The sequence below is a fragment of the Curcuma longa genome, chromosome 15, assembly GCF_044706935.1.
Source record: "Curcuma longa cultivar G26 ecotype Majalengka, Jawa Barat chromosome 15, ITB_CL_G26_1.1, whole genome shotgun sequence".
In the NCBI taxonomy this organism is placed as follows: Eukaryota; Viridiplantae; Streptophyta; class Magnoliopsida; order Zingiberales; family Zingiberaceae; genus Curcuma; species Curcuma longa.
This window is the reverse complement of record NC_133875.1, coordinates 1,484,669-1,498,948: the sequence shown is the minus strand read 5'-3', so window position 1 is coordinate 1,498,948 and position 14,280 is coordinate 1,484,669. Positions and strand designations below refer to the sequence as shown.

The 14,280-nt window shown below is 38.0% G+C and overlaps 1 protein-coding gene across 1 annotated transcript; it reads right to left on the bottom strand.

Moving 5' to 3' along the window:
• Nucleotides 1–7,553: 7,553 nt before the first annotated feature.
• On the bottom strand, nt 7,554–13,560 carry LOC141846310 (glutamate receptor 3.4-like). The gene is made up of 6 exons (XM_074734328.1): nt 13,236–13,560; nt 9,285–10,630; nt 8,887–9,164; nt 8,784–8,815; nt 8,271–8,677; nt 7,554–8,183 (listed from the first exon to the last, which is right to left on the bottom strand). Exons 1-6 carry the CDS (start codon nt 13,516–13,518, stop codon nt 7,734–7,736), a joined length of 2,796 nt encoding a protein of 931 aa, XP_074590429.1. The 5' UTR covers nt 13,519–13,560; the 3' UTR covers nt 7,554–7,733.
• Between the last annotated feature and the right edge of the window lie 720 nt (nt 13,561–14,280).

The window sequence follows — 14,280 nt, the reverse complement described above, 5'->3', positions numbered from 1 at the left end:
AATAACTTAAAAAAATAAAAGTAATAGAAATGCTAACCTACCTTGCAGACAGCTACTGATTAGGAGTATTAGGGTCCTGAGTCTCCGTATCAAGGTCCGCACCTCGCATCGCATCATAAGTAGACATGGATGGCGTCTGGCCGAAGGCCTCCATGACGGTCGCCATCTGTCGCTCAAGCTGAGCTTGACTTTCTTGCTGCCTCTAATGTAGAGAGTCGATCCTTTAATTCTTGATTTTCTTTTTGTAGGGCTTCTATCGCAAAAGATGATCCGCTGGGATGACCCCTGGCTCTAGGGGCCATCACACGATCATATACGACTCTCGCCTGGGACCCTAGACTGTAGAGGGTGGAGCTCTTCTTCCTCCCACCGACCACATCATAGTAGATTTCATTCAACTGGTCGGTTGAGAGCTCCTGCCTCTCTCCTCCCTCAACTGCAGGCGCAGACGCTTGTGTAACTCTAGCAGAATATTCAACCTGTTTAAAATTAAATTATTATAAATTTTAAGATTAGAAAAAATAATTACATGGCGGTAATGTGAAATAAATTTAAAAATTATTTTCTTACGTCTAATGCCTGCGAGCGAGGATCAATAAAAGTGTCATCCTTAGACTTGTGTGTCTTCAAAAAAAACTCCCAACAAGTAAGAGGACGCTATAACTCGTGCTCCTGAAAAATTAAAAATACCATTAAATAAAAATCATGACATTACTAATTAATTAAAAATATATTAATTGTAAACTTTCTAAGTCCAAGGTATGCTCCACAATGGAGCGGGATCCAGCTGTATGTTTTGTGGATCAAGTTAATGACAGTTGTATGTTTTCTAAGTACAAGGTATGCTCCACAATGGAGCGGCATTAGGTAACCACGTGGTTCCAACTTGATCAAGTTGTTTTCTGTGGTTCCAAACTGGGTTTTCAAATTCTGCCTCCAGCTCAACATGATGCCGATCCATGAATGGAAGTATCACAAAGTCGAAACTATAGATGAGATGAGGTTCAGGAACAAGCAAACAAACCAGGTTATGAGAAAAAGAGGGAACATGCATGAGTTTGATGAAATTGTCTCTTTATGGTTATGATAGAGGTGCTTCAGTTCTTGAAACGCCTACCCATAATCCAAGGGATGTAAAGAAGTTAGAAGTAGTTAAATTTTATGATATTCAAATTTATTTAATTATCTTGAGATAGATTTTATTGATTAATAATATTTTTTGTCGTCTCCTTCTTTGAAAGCGACAAGTTTATTTTTAACTCATGATATTCTCTTGTTAAATCAATAGATTTTAACATATTAGTTTCGATATTTATGTGTGAATCAGCATATTCAATAATTTCTGTCAATTGTCGATGCAATATAGACTACAAGGCTCTTCATGTTAGCCGTTGATTTCCGATAAAGGAAGCTACAATCATCATTCGTTGGATGTGGTGTGCTAATCCACAAAATCCTAACAGTTGCCTCAAATAAAAAATGCCTGTCTCTTTACGCATGTTAACGTCAGATTGACTGTTATTTATGACTGAATAAGATAAAATAACCTCAAGAATGATACGTCATCACACATATCGTTTGCATTTATGATGTGTATCTCGCATGTTGCAGAGGTAAACGGTAACGCATGCTTCCTCGATCCCTCCAACCACTTGGTTGCCCCGATTCTAAAAGATTCATAATTTCTCAACTCCATCCAAACTCGGCTCATTCATAGATAGAATAAGATTGCTCATCCGAAACTCCCATTTGTCGACACTCACTATTCACAAATCCAACCCTTGAGTTTTTATACTTGTTACTAGTCTTATAGCAAATACTCGAATCTTTATTTTCTCGAGTCCATACTCGAGCCTTTACTTTCTCAAGTCCATTCTCGAGTCTTTACATCCTCGAGTCCTGACTCGGATCTTTACATCCACGAGTCCTCATTCAGATTTTTACATTCTCGAGTCCTCACTCGGAGTCCTTATATTTGAGCCTATTTGGTTCAATGCTCATGTTCTCATCCTCAACACCAAGAGTTTTTATTTGAGGTTTATAGTGTTTACACTCCGCTCTGTATCTTTGCGCAGTTAAGCTTACAACCACACGTATATCAAAATTTAATAAATTCCACAAATTCCTTAATAAACAATATGCGGTATAGTAAAAGAAGAATTTTATATTTCATTTCAAAAGTCGGAGGTCATATTCATAAGCTGATAAATCAAAATTATATTTAAATCCTAAACTATTACATATCTTCTAAATCTTTGAAAGATATTTTGTTTAGAATTTTCTTCAAATTTACAAAATTTGTAAGAAAATTTATGGGTAGATGTCCAGCTTCTTTTGCTTCGTGGCCCCCGCGATTCTGTACTGAATCATCCTAAGTACGCGATCACTAAGCGCATCATATATTTTGCGCTTCTCTTCCGCTTGTCGTTGTTCTTCTCTGGTCTTATAATTTTGGAGCTTCGCTTCCTTGACCTTCAGATCATCCCTCTGGGCTTTCACACGACTCTCCAACTTCTCTATCTCGACCCTTCTCGATCGGGACTTGAATATCTCCCTCTCCAACAGTGTACGTGTATGCTGTAGCTCACCTTCCCAAGTGTCCAACTCGGCCTCCACCCTTGCTAGCAAGTCTATAGCCTTCTCCTCCTTCCTCTCTTGCTTCTTCTTTGCGACAACCTATGCAGCTAATTCTTATATCTAGGCCTCACGTCGACCCTGCAGCGAGGCCATTTTGGCTTGAAGAGTCTTCACTTCTTGGTGCCACAAGAGTAATTGCTCTGCTTGGGCATGAAGCATGTCTTGTAGCCTCTTCATCTCCGTCGCTACCCCCTCTGACTCTTGACTACAGGCCAACAGAGCCTTTAACTTGACTATTTGAGACCTTTGTTGTTGTTGCAACTGGAGGTCCTCCGAGACTCTAGAGGCAAATTCGAACGCCTTAGCCCACACCTACAAGATCAATCAATTCGTAAGCAAGCCCACCAGGAGGTTAGGTCTACCTTTCTTCGTGAATTCTTACCCCTATCAAATCCTTTACCATGGCCTTCGCCAGCCCGGTGAAGGATCGCTATTGCACCTCCTCACGAGCGCTATGCTAGATTTTCTCCATAGTACTAGATAAGGTCATCACCTCACCCGCTACGACCCCTAGTTGGGCGGACGTATTTTTAGGTCATGTCTCCTCCATCATTGGTCAAAGAATTGACGATTCGGGACGATTTGAAGGAGGCAGTAGGCCATTTGGTTCTGCCAATCATTTGAAAACTAAGGGAGGTGACCACGAGTGCATTTGTCTACAGAACTAAATCTTGAAGGCGATGTCTTTTTCTCAGTGCTTGTTGTGTGTCTCCTGACGACTCAGCTACCTCGACTATCAGAGGTTAAGCAGAAGGCCCCTACAGATACGGTCAAGTCGACTTGTAGTTCTAAAGATCGGGTTTCTTGATGCTCGCTGGGTGGTTGAAAAATGGGAATGTTGTGTCCTGCTTCAGATGTAGACCCCCTTATTAGCCACTTGTTGATGGAAACACTCAACATGATTTCAAAAATTACACAGTCACAAGGAAGAAAGGTAACATGAAATAAATGGATGCGGAGAGAAAATAAAGCTTTCATTTAGTGCAGCATTTATGTTCATCACTAGCCCTTATATATACTTTACGAATACCAACAACAACTATCGATCCGCATTCAGGCTATTTGTTCAGAGCCATCGGATCTCACACGCTAATCGACAATGATGAACTCCTTACAAATTTTTAATGTTCAAGACATGTGCTAATCACATACTAGTTGCATTTATGCGCGAGTAAGACAAATCGTCTTATAAACGTGATATGCTAACATACATATCTCTGACATTAATAGTGCACATATTCCCGATACACCCACTTACAAAGCAACTAATCGGTACTGCATCAGCATTATGTATGGATCGATGGTTGGACAGGGATCCCATCAGTCTAGTCAGTTAGACTAGTGCCTCCTTCGACTAGACTTAAAGGAAAAACTTGTGATATGGTAAGAAGAGGGAATCATATGTGACAAAGTCAAGTCAATAGTTAAGCCTTGGTGTAAGTCAACAGTCAAGACTCGGTAGAGGTAAAATAGTCAATCTCGAACTCATCAGTTCGATTCGAGATATTTTGGTTACTCCTTCATCAACTCGCCCAGTCTCCTTTACTCCATCATTAATTCGGTCATCCTGACTCCAGAGGACACAATGTTATATTATTGAAAATTTTAAAATACTCATTTGTAATTTGTATAGATGTAAGGACCTTTTTGCAAAATCTCAACTTATTAACCTAGCTTCTTTATATATATATATGGTTATTGTAAACATCGTCGTCTCATCTTATCTAAACCCTACTCTCCTCTCCTCTCGTCGTCGCCATCATTGCATGTCAAAGACGTTGCCTCATCCTTTTTATTATTACAAAATCTAAACTTCATCTTATTACTTCCCACACATGATATCTTTCTCATGTGTGATCTTAATCCTTGCTGTGGCTACTTGATCGTTGACTCGCTACCCTCCGTTATTGTTCTTCATGATCATCGTCGATTGTTGTCGTTGTCATCGCCTAGTGACCATGGGATTGTTCTTGTGGTTGTTACAAGCTTATAAAGCAAAAAGGGTAATCTTCTCTTAGTCCTTTCAGTAAATCAAATTCAGATTTTCTCCTCATACTATTTGGTATGCTATATTAGTTCTTGAGGGGCAAGTTAGGAGGGATGGAATTGTTAAGGCTTGGAGAAAATTTTATTTCATCTTCGAGTCTTGGATATCTTTATTAAATCTTATCACTTGATGGTATGAAGCTCTAACGATATTGGATTTTTTTTCTCATTTTGGTATTGCATGTTTAAGGAGTTTCTTTGGTTTCGTATAATGTAGGCTAAGTTATAATTAAGTTTAAAGGTGCACGTGAGATTAAATAAGTATTTATCTAGAAGTTCACATTTGAGGTGGAGTTTTCTTACTTGTTTCACTACACCTACCTTGTACATGATTTAAATTTTATGAAAATAAATATTATGAAAAATGAGTTAATTTTAATCTTATCTCTATTCTTACTGCTTGATTATTCTTAATCATGTTGCTTGCTCTTTTATTCCTACTTGATACCTATCTATCTTGTTTGTTTCTTATTTGAGATTTATAACAAATTAGATTACCTAGTTATATTAATTAATAAAGTAAGAAACTAATTATATCAATAGTTTAACCTCGCACTTTAGGAGTTACTCTAGCACTGTTATTAATTAACAAAATAAGAGATGTAATAATTATATTTAGAGTTTTGAACTCTATGTTTTGAAAGAGGTGCATTATCATTGATATTAAATTATCAAAATAATAAATGTAGTACTATACATTATAGAGCTTTGGCTCCGAATTGTGTGATTATTTATAGTCTTGAGCTTTGATTTTATCTTTTAAAAGTTTGCGTGATTACTTGTAATATAGAACAGTTGACTCAGTGTACAAAGAGGACTTTTGAGTTTTTTCGTATGTTCATGAACTTTGACTAAATTGAGATGATTTTTTCTCATAGGGTGAATTACAAGTTGTTCACTTTATTTTTATATGAGACACATCACGGGATGGATTACAGGTCATACATCTTATTTTTATGTGAGACACTTTTCAGGTGGATTGCGGATCATTCACCCTATATATGTGCGTTTATATATGTGTATTCACATGATGTATTTCGTATTGGGTGGATTGCAGGGCGTTCACCCATGGACATACGATGCATCTCTTCAAGTGAATTGCAAGTCGTTCACCCGATCTATGTATGTATATATGCATACATACGATGCATTTCATTATGAATGGATTACAAGTCATTCATTTTCATATACGATACATCTTTTTCGGGTGGATTGTAGGTCACTCATCTTGAAATTTTTATTTATAGTTCATATTAGGTAGAATGCAGGTCGTTCACCTTTACTTATATGATACATCCTTGTTAAGGATATTACATAGTGTTCACCCATTCAATATGTTATGTTGAGTGTTGGATAAAATAAGACTATAATATGAGTAATGTTAGAAAATAAAAAAATTAAGAAGAACTGATGAATATAATTAAGAAGACAATAAAAGACGAATGTCAAGGAAATATAAATTATAAATTATATTATTGTCCTTTTATTATATTTTTATGCACATCTCTTTAATCTCCATTTTGCATTTTGTGCTCACTCTTCCTTTTCTTTGACTCTTAAGTTAATTGTTAAGATATATACATAACACTAGTGGAATTATTTCAGAGGTATGCATGTAGTTAGGTTATTTAATTTTTTTACTCTATATTTTGCTCTGACATTGTTACAGTTCATGCACGGTGAGCGAAGCTAGCGTAGTGGCAAATCTAGTTCATGCGGGGTATAACACACAACCTCTTCGACTCCTTCATCGACTCGCTCACCCCGACCCCAGAAGACAGCCTCCTCGACTCCTTCATCGACTCGGCCGCGTCGACTCTAGAGGGTACAACCTCCTCGACTTCTTCATCGACTCAGCCACCTTGACTCCAGAGGATATAGCCCCCTCGACCCCTTCATTGACTCGATCACCCCAACTCCAGAAGGCATAATCTCCTTGACTCTTTCATCAAGTCGGCCACTCCGACCCCAGAGGGCACAGCCTCCTCGGCTCTTTCATCAACTCAGTCGCCTCGACTCTAGAGGACACGCTCGGCTCTTTCATTGACTCAATCATCGTGATTCCGAAAGATGCAGACTTTATGATTCTTCCACAACCTAGTCATCCTACAAAGACCCACTTATGGTTACTGCAAATATTGCTAAATATGATATCATGAGCAAGCATAGGAACAATCATAAAGATGTCAGACTTGGTCCCATAGATGCTTTCCTGCATATATGTGGCATGTAATGAATGGAAGAGCAGGTAACGACTGTCGGATCTAGTCTCTCAGGATTGTATACGTGGAGATACTCTTTTAGACGAATATATAAAACCTGAAGGAAGTACGCAAAGAAAAAAAAGTGATTTAGTTTTTCCTTCTTTTCTCTCTAGATTATTCTATTGTTTCTCATCTTCCCTAAGTCTCTATTCTAATTTTAATGTCGAAATGATCATGCCGAACCCTCTCTCGGTGCCTATCCTAACTCTTATAGAAGTATTACAGGTATCTTTGACGTTTTCCACTGCTAATTAATATATGGGCTTTGGCAAACAGTACCTGGGCTCGAGCTTGGCGGAATGAGGCTTCAGATTGAAAGCCTAAAGCCCATCCTTCAGTGGAATGCTTGATTTTAAAGAAACCGGTGATTTCATATTTTGGGAGAATTTGGCCTACTACATGACTAGCTTTAAAAGCACAAATATTAATGGCTGTCTCAAAGTTGAAATGAATTGATTTACCTTACAAAATGAAGAATAATTGTTCTGTACACCAAGATCCTCTTATATTTGCTAGATGAATGAATGTTATGTAATCAAAGAATGAATCTATTATGTAATCAACAAGAATTCAACACCACAAAACAAAACAAAAGGTATTCCACAACTTATCTTTTATAATTGTTTTCTCTACCATAGGCACAATAAAATCACTTGGGGGGGACAATCAATATTCATGCCTAAAGCATACAAGTATACATCCCTCTGATAGTATGCACTTACTTGTTCAAGTGATCAGCCAAGAAGGACAAACTTTTATCATCAGCATTTGACATGCACATTCTCCCTATGTTGGTGATGAGGATTGCCCATAGGAAATGTCTGAACTTCGTCGTTGCTTATCACTCAATTTTCTCTTGATAGCATTCTTGACTTCTTCTTCCTTCTTATCGACAAAAGAGATTATATCCTTGATGCTAGTTAACCGCATCGGACGCTTCAAGCTGCGTTCCGGTTCGAGGATTGCATCCTTATCTTGGCTATTGTACCTGCTATATTGGCAACATATTCTCATGAAGAACACAATGAGAGCCACCAAACATGCAAGACCACAAATGAGAAAAAGGCCCCAGAAGCTCCCCAGGCTGAGCCGGTTGGCATCGACTTCACTATCGAGTGAGCTACATCCGGTGCGTTGTAACCATTTGTCATGGATCCTCTGGAGATCACCATTTTCTGACAGTGTCAAGATCGCTGTCGATAAATCAATTGCGAGCTGTGAATCTCTTGGAAAGGCCTGTCAAGCAAAAATGACTATTTTCATGAACACAACAAGCTTCATTGTGTTAGCAAATGGCGATAAAAGTGAACCAACAACACTTACAAAGCCCCATCCACTTTTTGTGAACTCCTGGCCTACTGTCTTGTAGTTGCAGTTGGTGGACAAGAAGAGTTCAATGTAGGGAAGCTCATCAACTATCGCAGCAACACCTCCATTTTTCGGCCCAAGCTCAAGTGCCCTTGCATAGGCTTCAGGGTTATTCAACGACACCAACCGGGATTCGGCAATATTGAGCTCTTGCATCATATAATTTTTTGCAAACGACCCTACCTGGTATCCAATAGGATCTGAACTAGAGATCAAACTATCAAGTCCTTGAATCCCCGAAGAGAGTTGCTGAACTGTGAGGATGGATGTTAAGCTTGCTGTGTAGCTAGAATTTATTATCAACACTACGAAAAGCCAAATGATAAGCACGAACCGCCCTAGTGTACTCACAGTATTCTCTCCTGGAAATACATAGGTGATGTTAGAAATGCATGCTCAGAACGGCGAGGGGGTGAAAGAAGAAAATACTATTGGCAAATTTTCGTGAAGCTTATTAGTTTTACTTACTGTGAGCAAAGAACATCGTAGAGAAACTAAACCTGCAAAACATAGTTTTACATAAGCCTCATGGTAAATAGTTCATACAGATGATATTATAGCATTTACTGACCAAAATATTGTCACAAGTTGTTGTCTTGGTGATCCACGGAATTCAGTATTTGAACGATGCTCGAGAATCCAAACTACAGTTCCCACAAAAAGGAAGACAGCCCCAGTGACACACCACATCTGTACAGAAAAAGGTTTTAGGAAGGACCAAGGACTCGATGATCTCTCTTTGACTGGTGCAACAATGACGAGGCCGGATTCAATATATGGCTGTGTAAAGTCGACGATCCTTGTCCTGCTCGTCACGATTGATATGTCCCCAACAGCTGCATCAAAGTACTAAAGAACATAGTTGATAAGTTGCATGATTAGAGAAAGTGCAGCAGAAGTTGCAAATGGAATCATTTTCTAACTAAATTGGCAATTCACAGGAAGAAAAATGACATGGAAAACACTTACATTTTCATAAACCTTTTCTATGAGATCATTGTAGCTAGGATTCTTAATGCCATCTCCGAACAAAATGAATGAATAAGGAACTGGGTAGGGCAACAAGTTGATTGCAGCTTTAAACACATCAATACAGTATCCTTTTACACCGTCAGGGTTACTATCTTTTGATACAAATTCTTTATAACTCGTGCGATAAGGAACTCCAATCAGTATTTGTTTTCCATTGTTTGGGAATACCCAACCTCGCGGCTTAATTGTGGTCTCACCTGGCCAAATGGCATTGTAGAGTTGCTGGTTGCTGGTGGAAATATTTGGTGATTTTCGGTAGAGAATTTCAGGAGCAACAACTGAAAGACCAGAATAGTTAGACCAGAATCCGAGTGTTCGTAAACCCGTCCCTCCGATATTGAGTATTTCATAAGCCGGATGGATCAAATTGCCTTCAGGATCAAATTGAACTTGGCCAGTCACACCTGTGAAGTTCGTTAGTAGCAGTTTCTTGAGAAGTTGTTCACCACCATCAAAGTACTTGAGTGAAGTTAAATGTAGTGAGCTTCCATTTGCATCATGCAATCTAGGATCATCAGAGAAAGAAACCATCTCTCCATCTCCGAGGAATTGGTCAATTGCATGAGCAAGTAACCAAACAGAATCATAAGCATACAACGAATAAGTATTCAAGGTTGAACTTGCATTCCCACTCCTAACCATCTGACTCCATCTGGTCATGAATGCTCTCTTCAGATCAGAGTCTGCGGTATGCTGACGAAGAACAATAACCCCTTGTATGAGGTTCATGATGTCTGAATTTGGTGGATAAGTTGAATCTAGAACAGAAGCAAGCCAATCTGAAGCTATCCACACATAACCACTACCCATCATTCCTAGAGATTTTGCTAAAGAAAAGACTCTGAGACCTGAATCCGGGTTTACATGTACAACATAAATCCTGGATTCCATGAGATTTACTTTCACAAGAAGGTCATTGATCATGTTTGCATCGGCATGAGGAGGAAAGGCAGCTTTGTAGGAGATCTTAGAGCGTTTCGTCGCTAGAGCATCATCTAAAGCAGTTATTCCACCTCTACCATAATCATCATCCACAAAGATGGCAATGACTTCTCTCCAACCATAGTTGCTAATTAGATTGGCTATTCCATTCATCTGGAAGTAATCACTCTGAGTAGTACGAATCAAGTAAGGATACTGCAGCGAAGAAAGTGTAGGGTCAGTGGCTGCAAAAGTGAGCAAAGGTACATGGAGTTCATCGACAGCATGAGAGATAACATGAGCAATGCCAGAGGATTGTGGTCCTATTATAGAAACCACGTTCTTCTCCAATAGCTGCAATGCTGCAATAGCAGGAGCTTTTCTCGTCAGTCACATTCATACTTATCAATCCTGCAGCTGAAATGGTTCTCGACTAAAAGGCTAAAAGAGGAAGATGAATGAGAAAAAACACCAGTAGATAAGTGTTATATTATATATTGTTCAATCTCATCAAGAATAATGAAGTTCCTCAAGAACTACAATTCATTTTGACATTCTTCTTTTCAATTACAACAGGAACTAAAATTCTTCTTTTCATTCACAACCAAAGTAGTAAATTGTAATACCATTCTAAAATTGACCGTTGTAGAGAATTGGACAACCAAACAAGTAAATAAATCACTTGTATTACACCCATAATAAAGACACTACAACATTTTTGTGGATCACTCACAATTTTAAGACAAGGAAGAAAAAGAATAACTCACAATTTGACTCACGTACAAGTTGATATTTTATTTGATAATTGAAAACTAAATGCATAAGAGAGTATTTATAGTACTCACCATACAATTTACATCGTTCAATAAAAATAAATCTCAGTCATAGAAAAGTTTCATTCTTATCCATGAATGAGAGAAACACTCCCTACCATACATTTATTTTTATCTCTTACCAAGTTGTCATCCTTATCCATTAAATAAGAAAAATAGTCATATCCATAAGATGAGAAAAATATTCCTATCGATAAGATTTGTCCTTATCCATTGATGTGTTGGGGTTGATCCTCAACACACCCCCTCAACACTAGCCCTTTATAATGTGTCGAATTGATCACAAAACCTTTTGAATTTGCTGGCGCTCAAGCCTTTTGTGAGCAAGTCTACAACTTGATCATCTGTATTGATTTGTCTCATCTCAATTTCTTCTTGCTGAACTTTTTCACAAAAGGCTTGAGCGCCAACAAATTCAAAAGGTTTCGTGATCAACTCGGCACAGTACAAAGAATTGGTGCTGAGGGGGAGTGTTGAGGATCAACCCTAACCCAACAATAGATAAGGACAAATCTTATGGATAGGAATGTTTTTCTCATTTTATGGATAGGAATATTTTTCTTATCTAATGGATAAGGATGACGACTTGATAAAAGATAGAAATAAATGTATGGTAGGGAGTGTTTCTCTCATTCAATGGATAAGAATGAGACTTTTCTGTGGCTAGGATTTATTTTTATTGAACGGTGTAGATTGCATGGTGAGTATTATAAATGCTTTCCCCTGCATTTAGTTTTCAATCATCAAATAAAATATCAACTTGTGAGTCAAAGTGTGAGTTGTTCTTTTTCTTTGAAAAAAGTGTAGCAAAGATATCCCACACTTTGGTGTCTTGACATCTCGGATGTGCTCCAACATTTCTTCAATTGTGATCTTTAAAGCAAACATTGCTTTACCTGCCTTAATCTTCCATTTTCGCAAGATGTCATTGGCATCTTCTGCCGGCTATGTAACTTCACTATCACCGACAACCTCCAAAAGATCTTGACCTTGTAAGTAAGACTTCATACATGTTGTCCACGTGTTGTAGCTTTTGTTATTGAGCTTCTTGATTCCTCCTACCACTTAAAGGTCTCCCATCGTGTCGAAAAGGCTTTGATTATACTAAACAAGTTTGATTAACAAACTTGTAAAGTATAAAACTCCTCACAATTCAAGATAGCTCCACTAAAAATAATCCCTGATCATTCTGTTCTAATACCAATTGTAAAGAATTAGACAACCAAACAAGTAAATAAATTACTTGTATTATACCTACAATAAAGACACTACAACACTTTTGTAGATCACTCACAATTTTAAGACAAGGAAGAAAAAAAGCAACTCATACTTTGACTCACAAGTTAATATTTTATTTGATGATTGAAAACTAAATGTAGGGGAGAGTATTTATAGTACTCACCATATAATCTACACCATTCAATAAAAAATAAATCCTAACCATAGAAAAGTCTCATTCTTATCCATTGAATGAGAGAAACACTCCCTACCATGTATTTATTTCTATCTCTTACTAAGTTGTCATCCTTATTCATTAAATAAGAAAAATATTCATATTCATAAGATGAGAAAAATATTCCTATCTATAAGATTTGTTATTATCCATTGATGGGTTGGGGTTGATCCTCAACAACCGTGATGATTGGGAGAATATGCAAAGAAACGAGAACCATGGAAAAGGAAAAAATAACTAGATCTTTGGTGAATGAGTTCTTGTATAAGTTTTATTCATAAATGAGATAATATAGGAGTAAAATCAAGAAAAGCACCAATTTCCACCATTAAGGGAGAAAAATAAACCTTCTCCGAGTTGGTATGTACCTTGTCCATATGAAAATGAGATCTTTCCCCCTTTTTTCTTCTAACATAGTCGTGTTTGATTCATCACAAAATCAACTTCTTTTTTTTTCAGTTTTACACTAAAAATAAACAAAATTTTAATCAAAACTTTGCCATCATTTTTGTTAGAAGATGTTTTCGACTTTCTCAAACCATAAAAAATGAAAATGTTGGGAATAAGACAGGAAAGAATGGAGTGCTTCCACTACAAACTGAGAAAACGACCCTAGCACATTAAGTCATCATAGAATCAACATATAGTTTTCTTTATCAAAGGAAAGCCAGTTTCGCTCACCCTCGATAATTCCCAGAAACCCGCTGCAATTAGTGTCCTGCGCCTGCAACGTGAGCCTCGTCCCAGCGAGCACGCTCGGGTTCCTGTTCACATCGTCCACGGCGAGCTCAATCGCCAGTCTTGCGGCCCTCCCGATGTAGGAATCAAAGGTGAAGAGAGCGCCTATACTGATCTCGCTCGGCCTGTTGCTGGAATTTCTGCTGGTGTCGGTTGCAGCCGCAGCCACAGCGGCGCCCATCGCCGTGGCACAAAACCACAAAGCAAAGAGAGAACTCGAACACATCTTGATCAACAAATGAAGGGGAGAACAAAGATTGTTGGTGGATATTGTGGCTCTAGAAACTAGAATGGGTTGGATGGATTCTCCATCATGTCGTCTTTATGATTGTGCAGGCGACCAGTACGGGAAATTTCTGATTTACTATATAGCTTTTACTTAATTTCTAAATGCCCCTTAAACTTTCAAAATCCTTCTTTTACTCCTAAAAATTTTCCAACGATAAAGAAGGAAGCGACGGCAAAGCTGACAATGCCAAGACCTTTGTGTCGTTGGCCTGAAAGACTCAGTTTCCATCGTAAAGGATTCTTTTTATTTTTATTTTTATTTTTATTATTTTTTTTTTTAAATGATCGATTCGATATTTTTTTCTCGGCCTTTAAAATTTTCATTTGAATATTTATTCCTACCACTAAAATACACATTGACAGTCGCTCCGTCTAAACTCACGCTCTAAGTTTTACGGCATCCACTATACCCTTCTACTCATCAGGGCATTGTGTTTGTCCCGATGATCAAGTGTGGATCGCACACTTAAGTGTCATTTATGTTCGGGACTAATTGATTCGGCAGGTGATTGTTACACATTCTTTAGCGGATTTCAACTTTCATGACCACCGTTTTACTGTCTTAATCGACCAACACCCTTTACGGTATCTAGGTTAGCATGCAGTTGGACACCATTAGCTTTACCCGATAGAATTCGCACACTCAAGGACCAACTATCCTAAAAAAATTACGAAAGAAATCAACTACTAAATGGTTCGA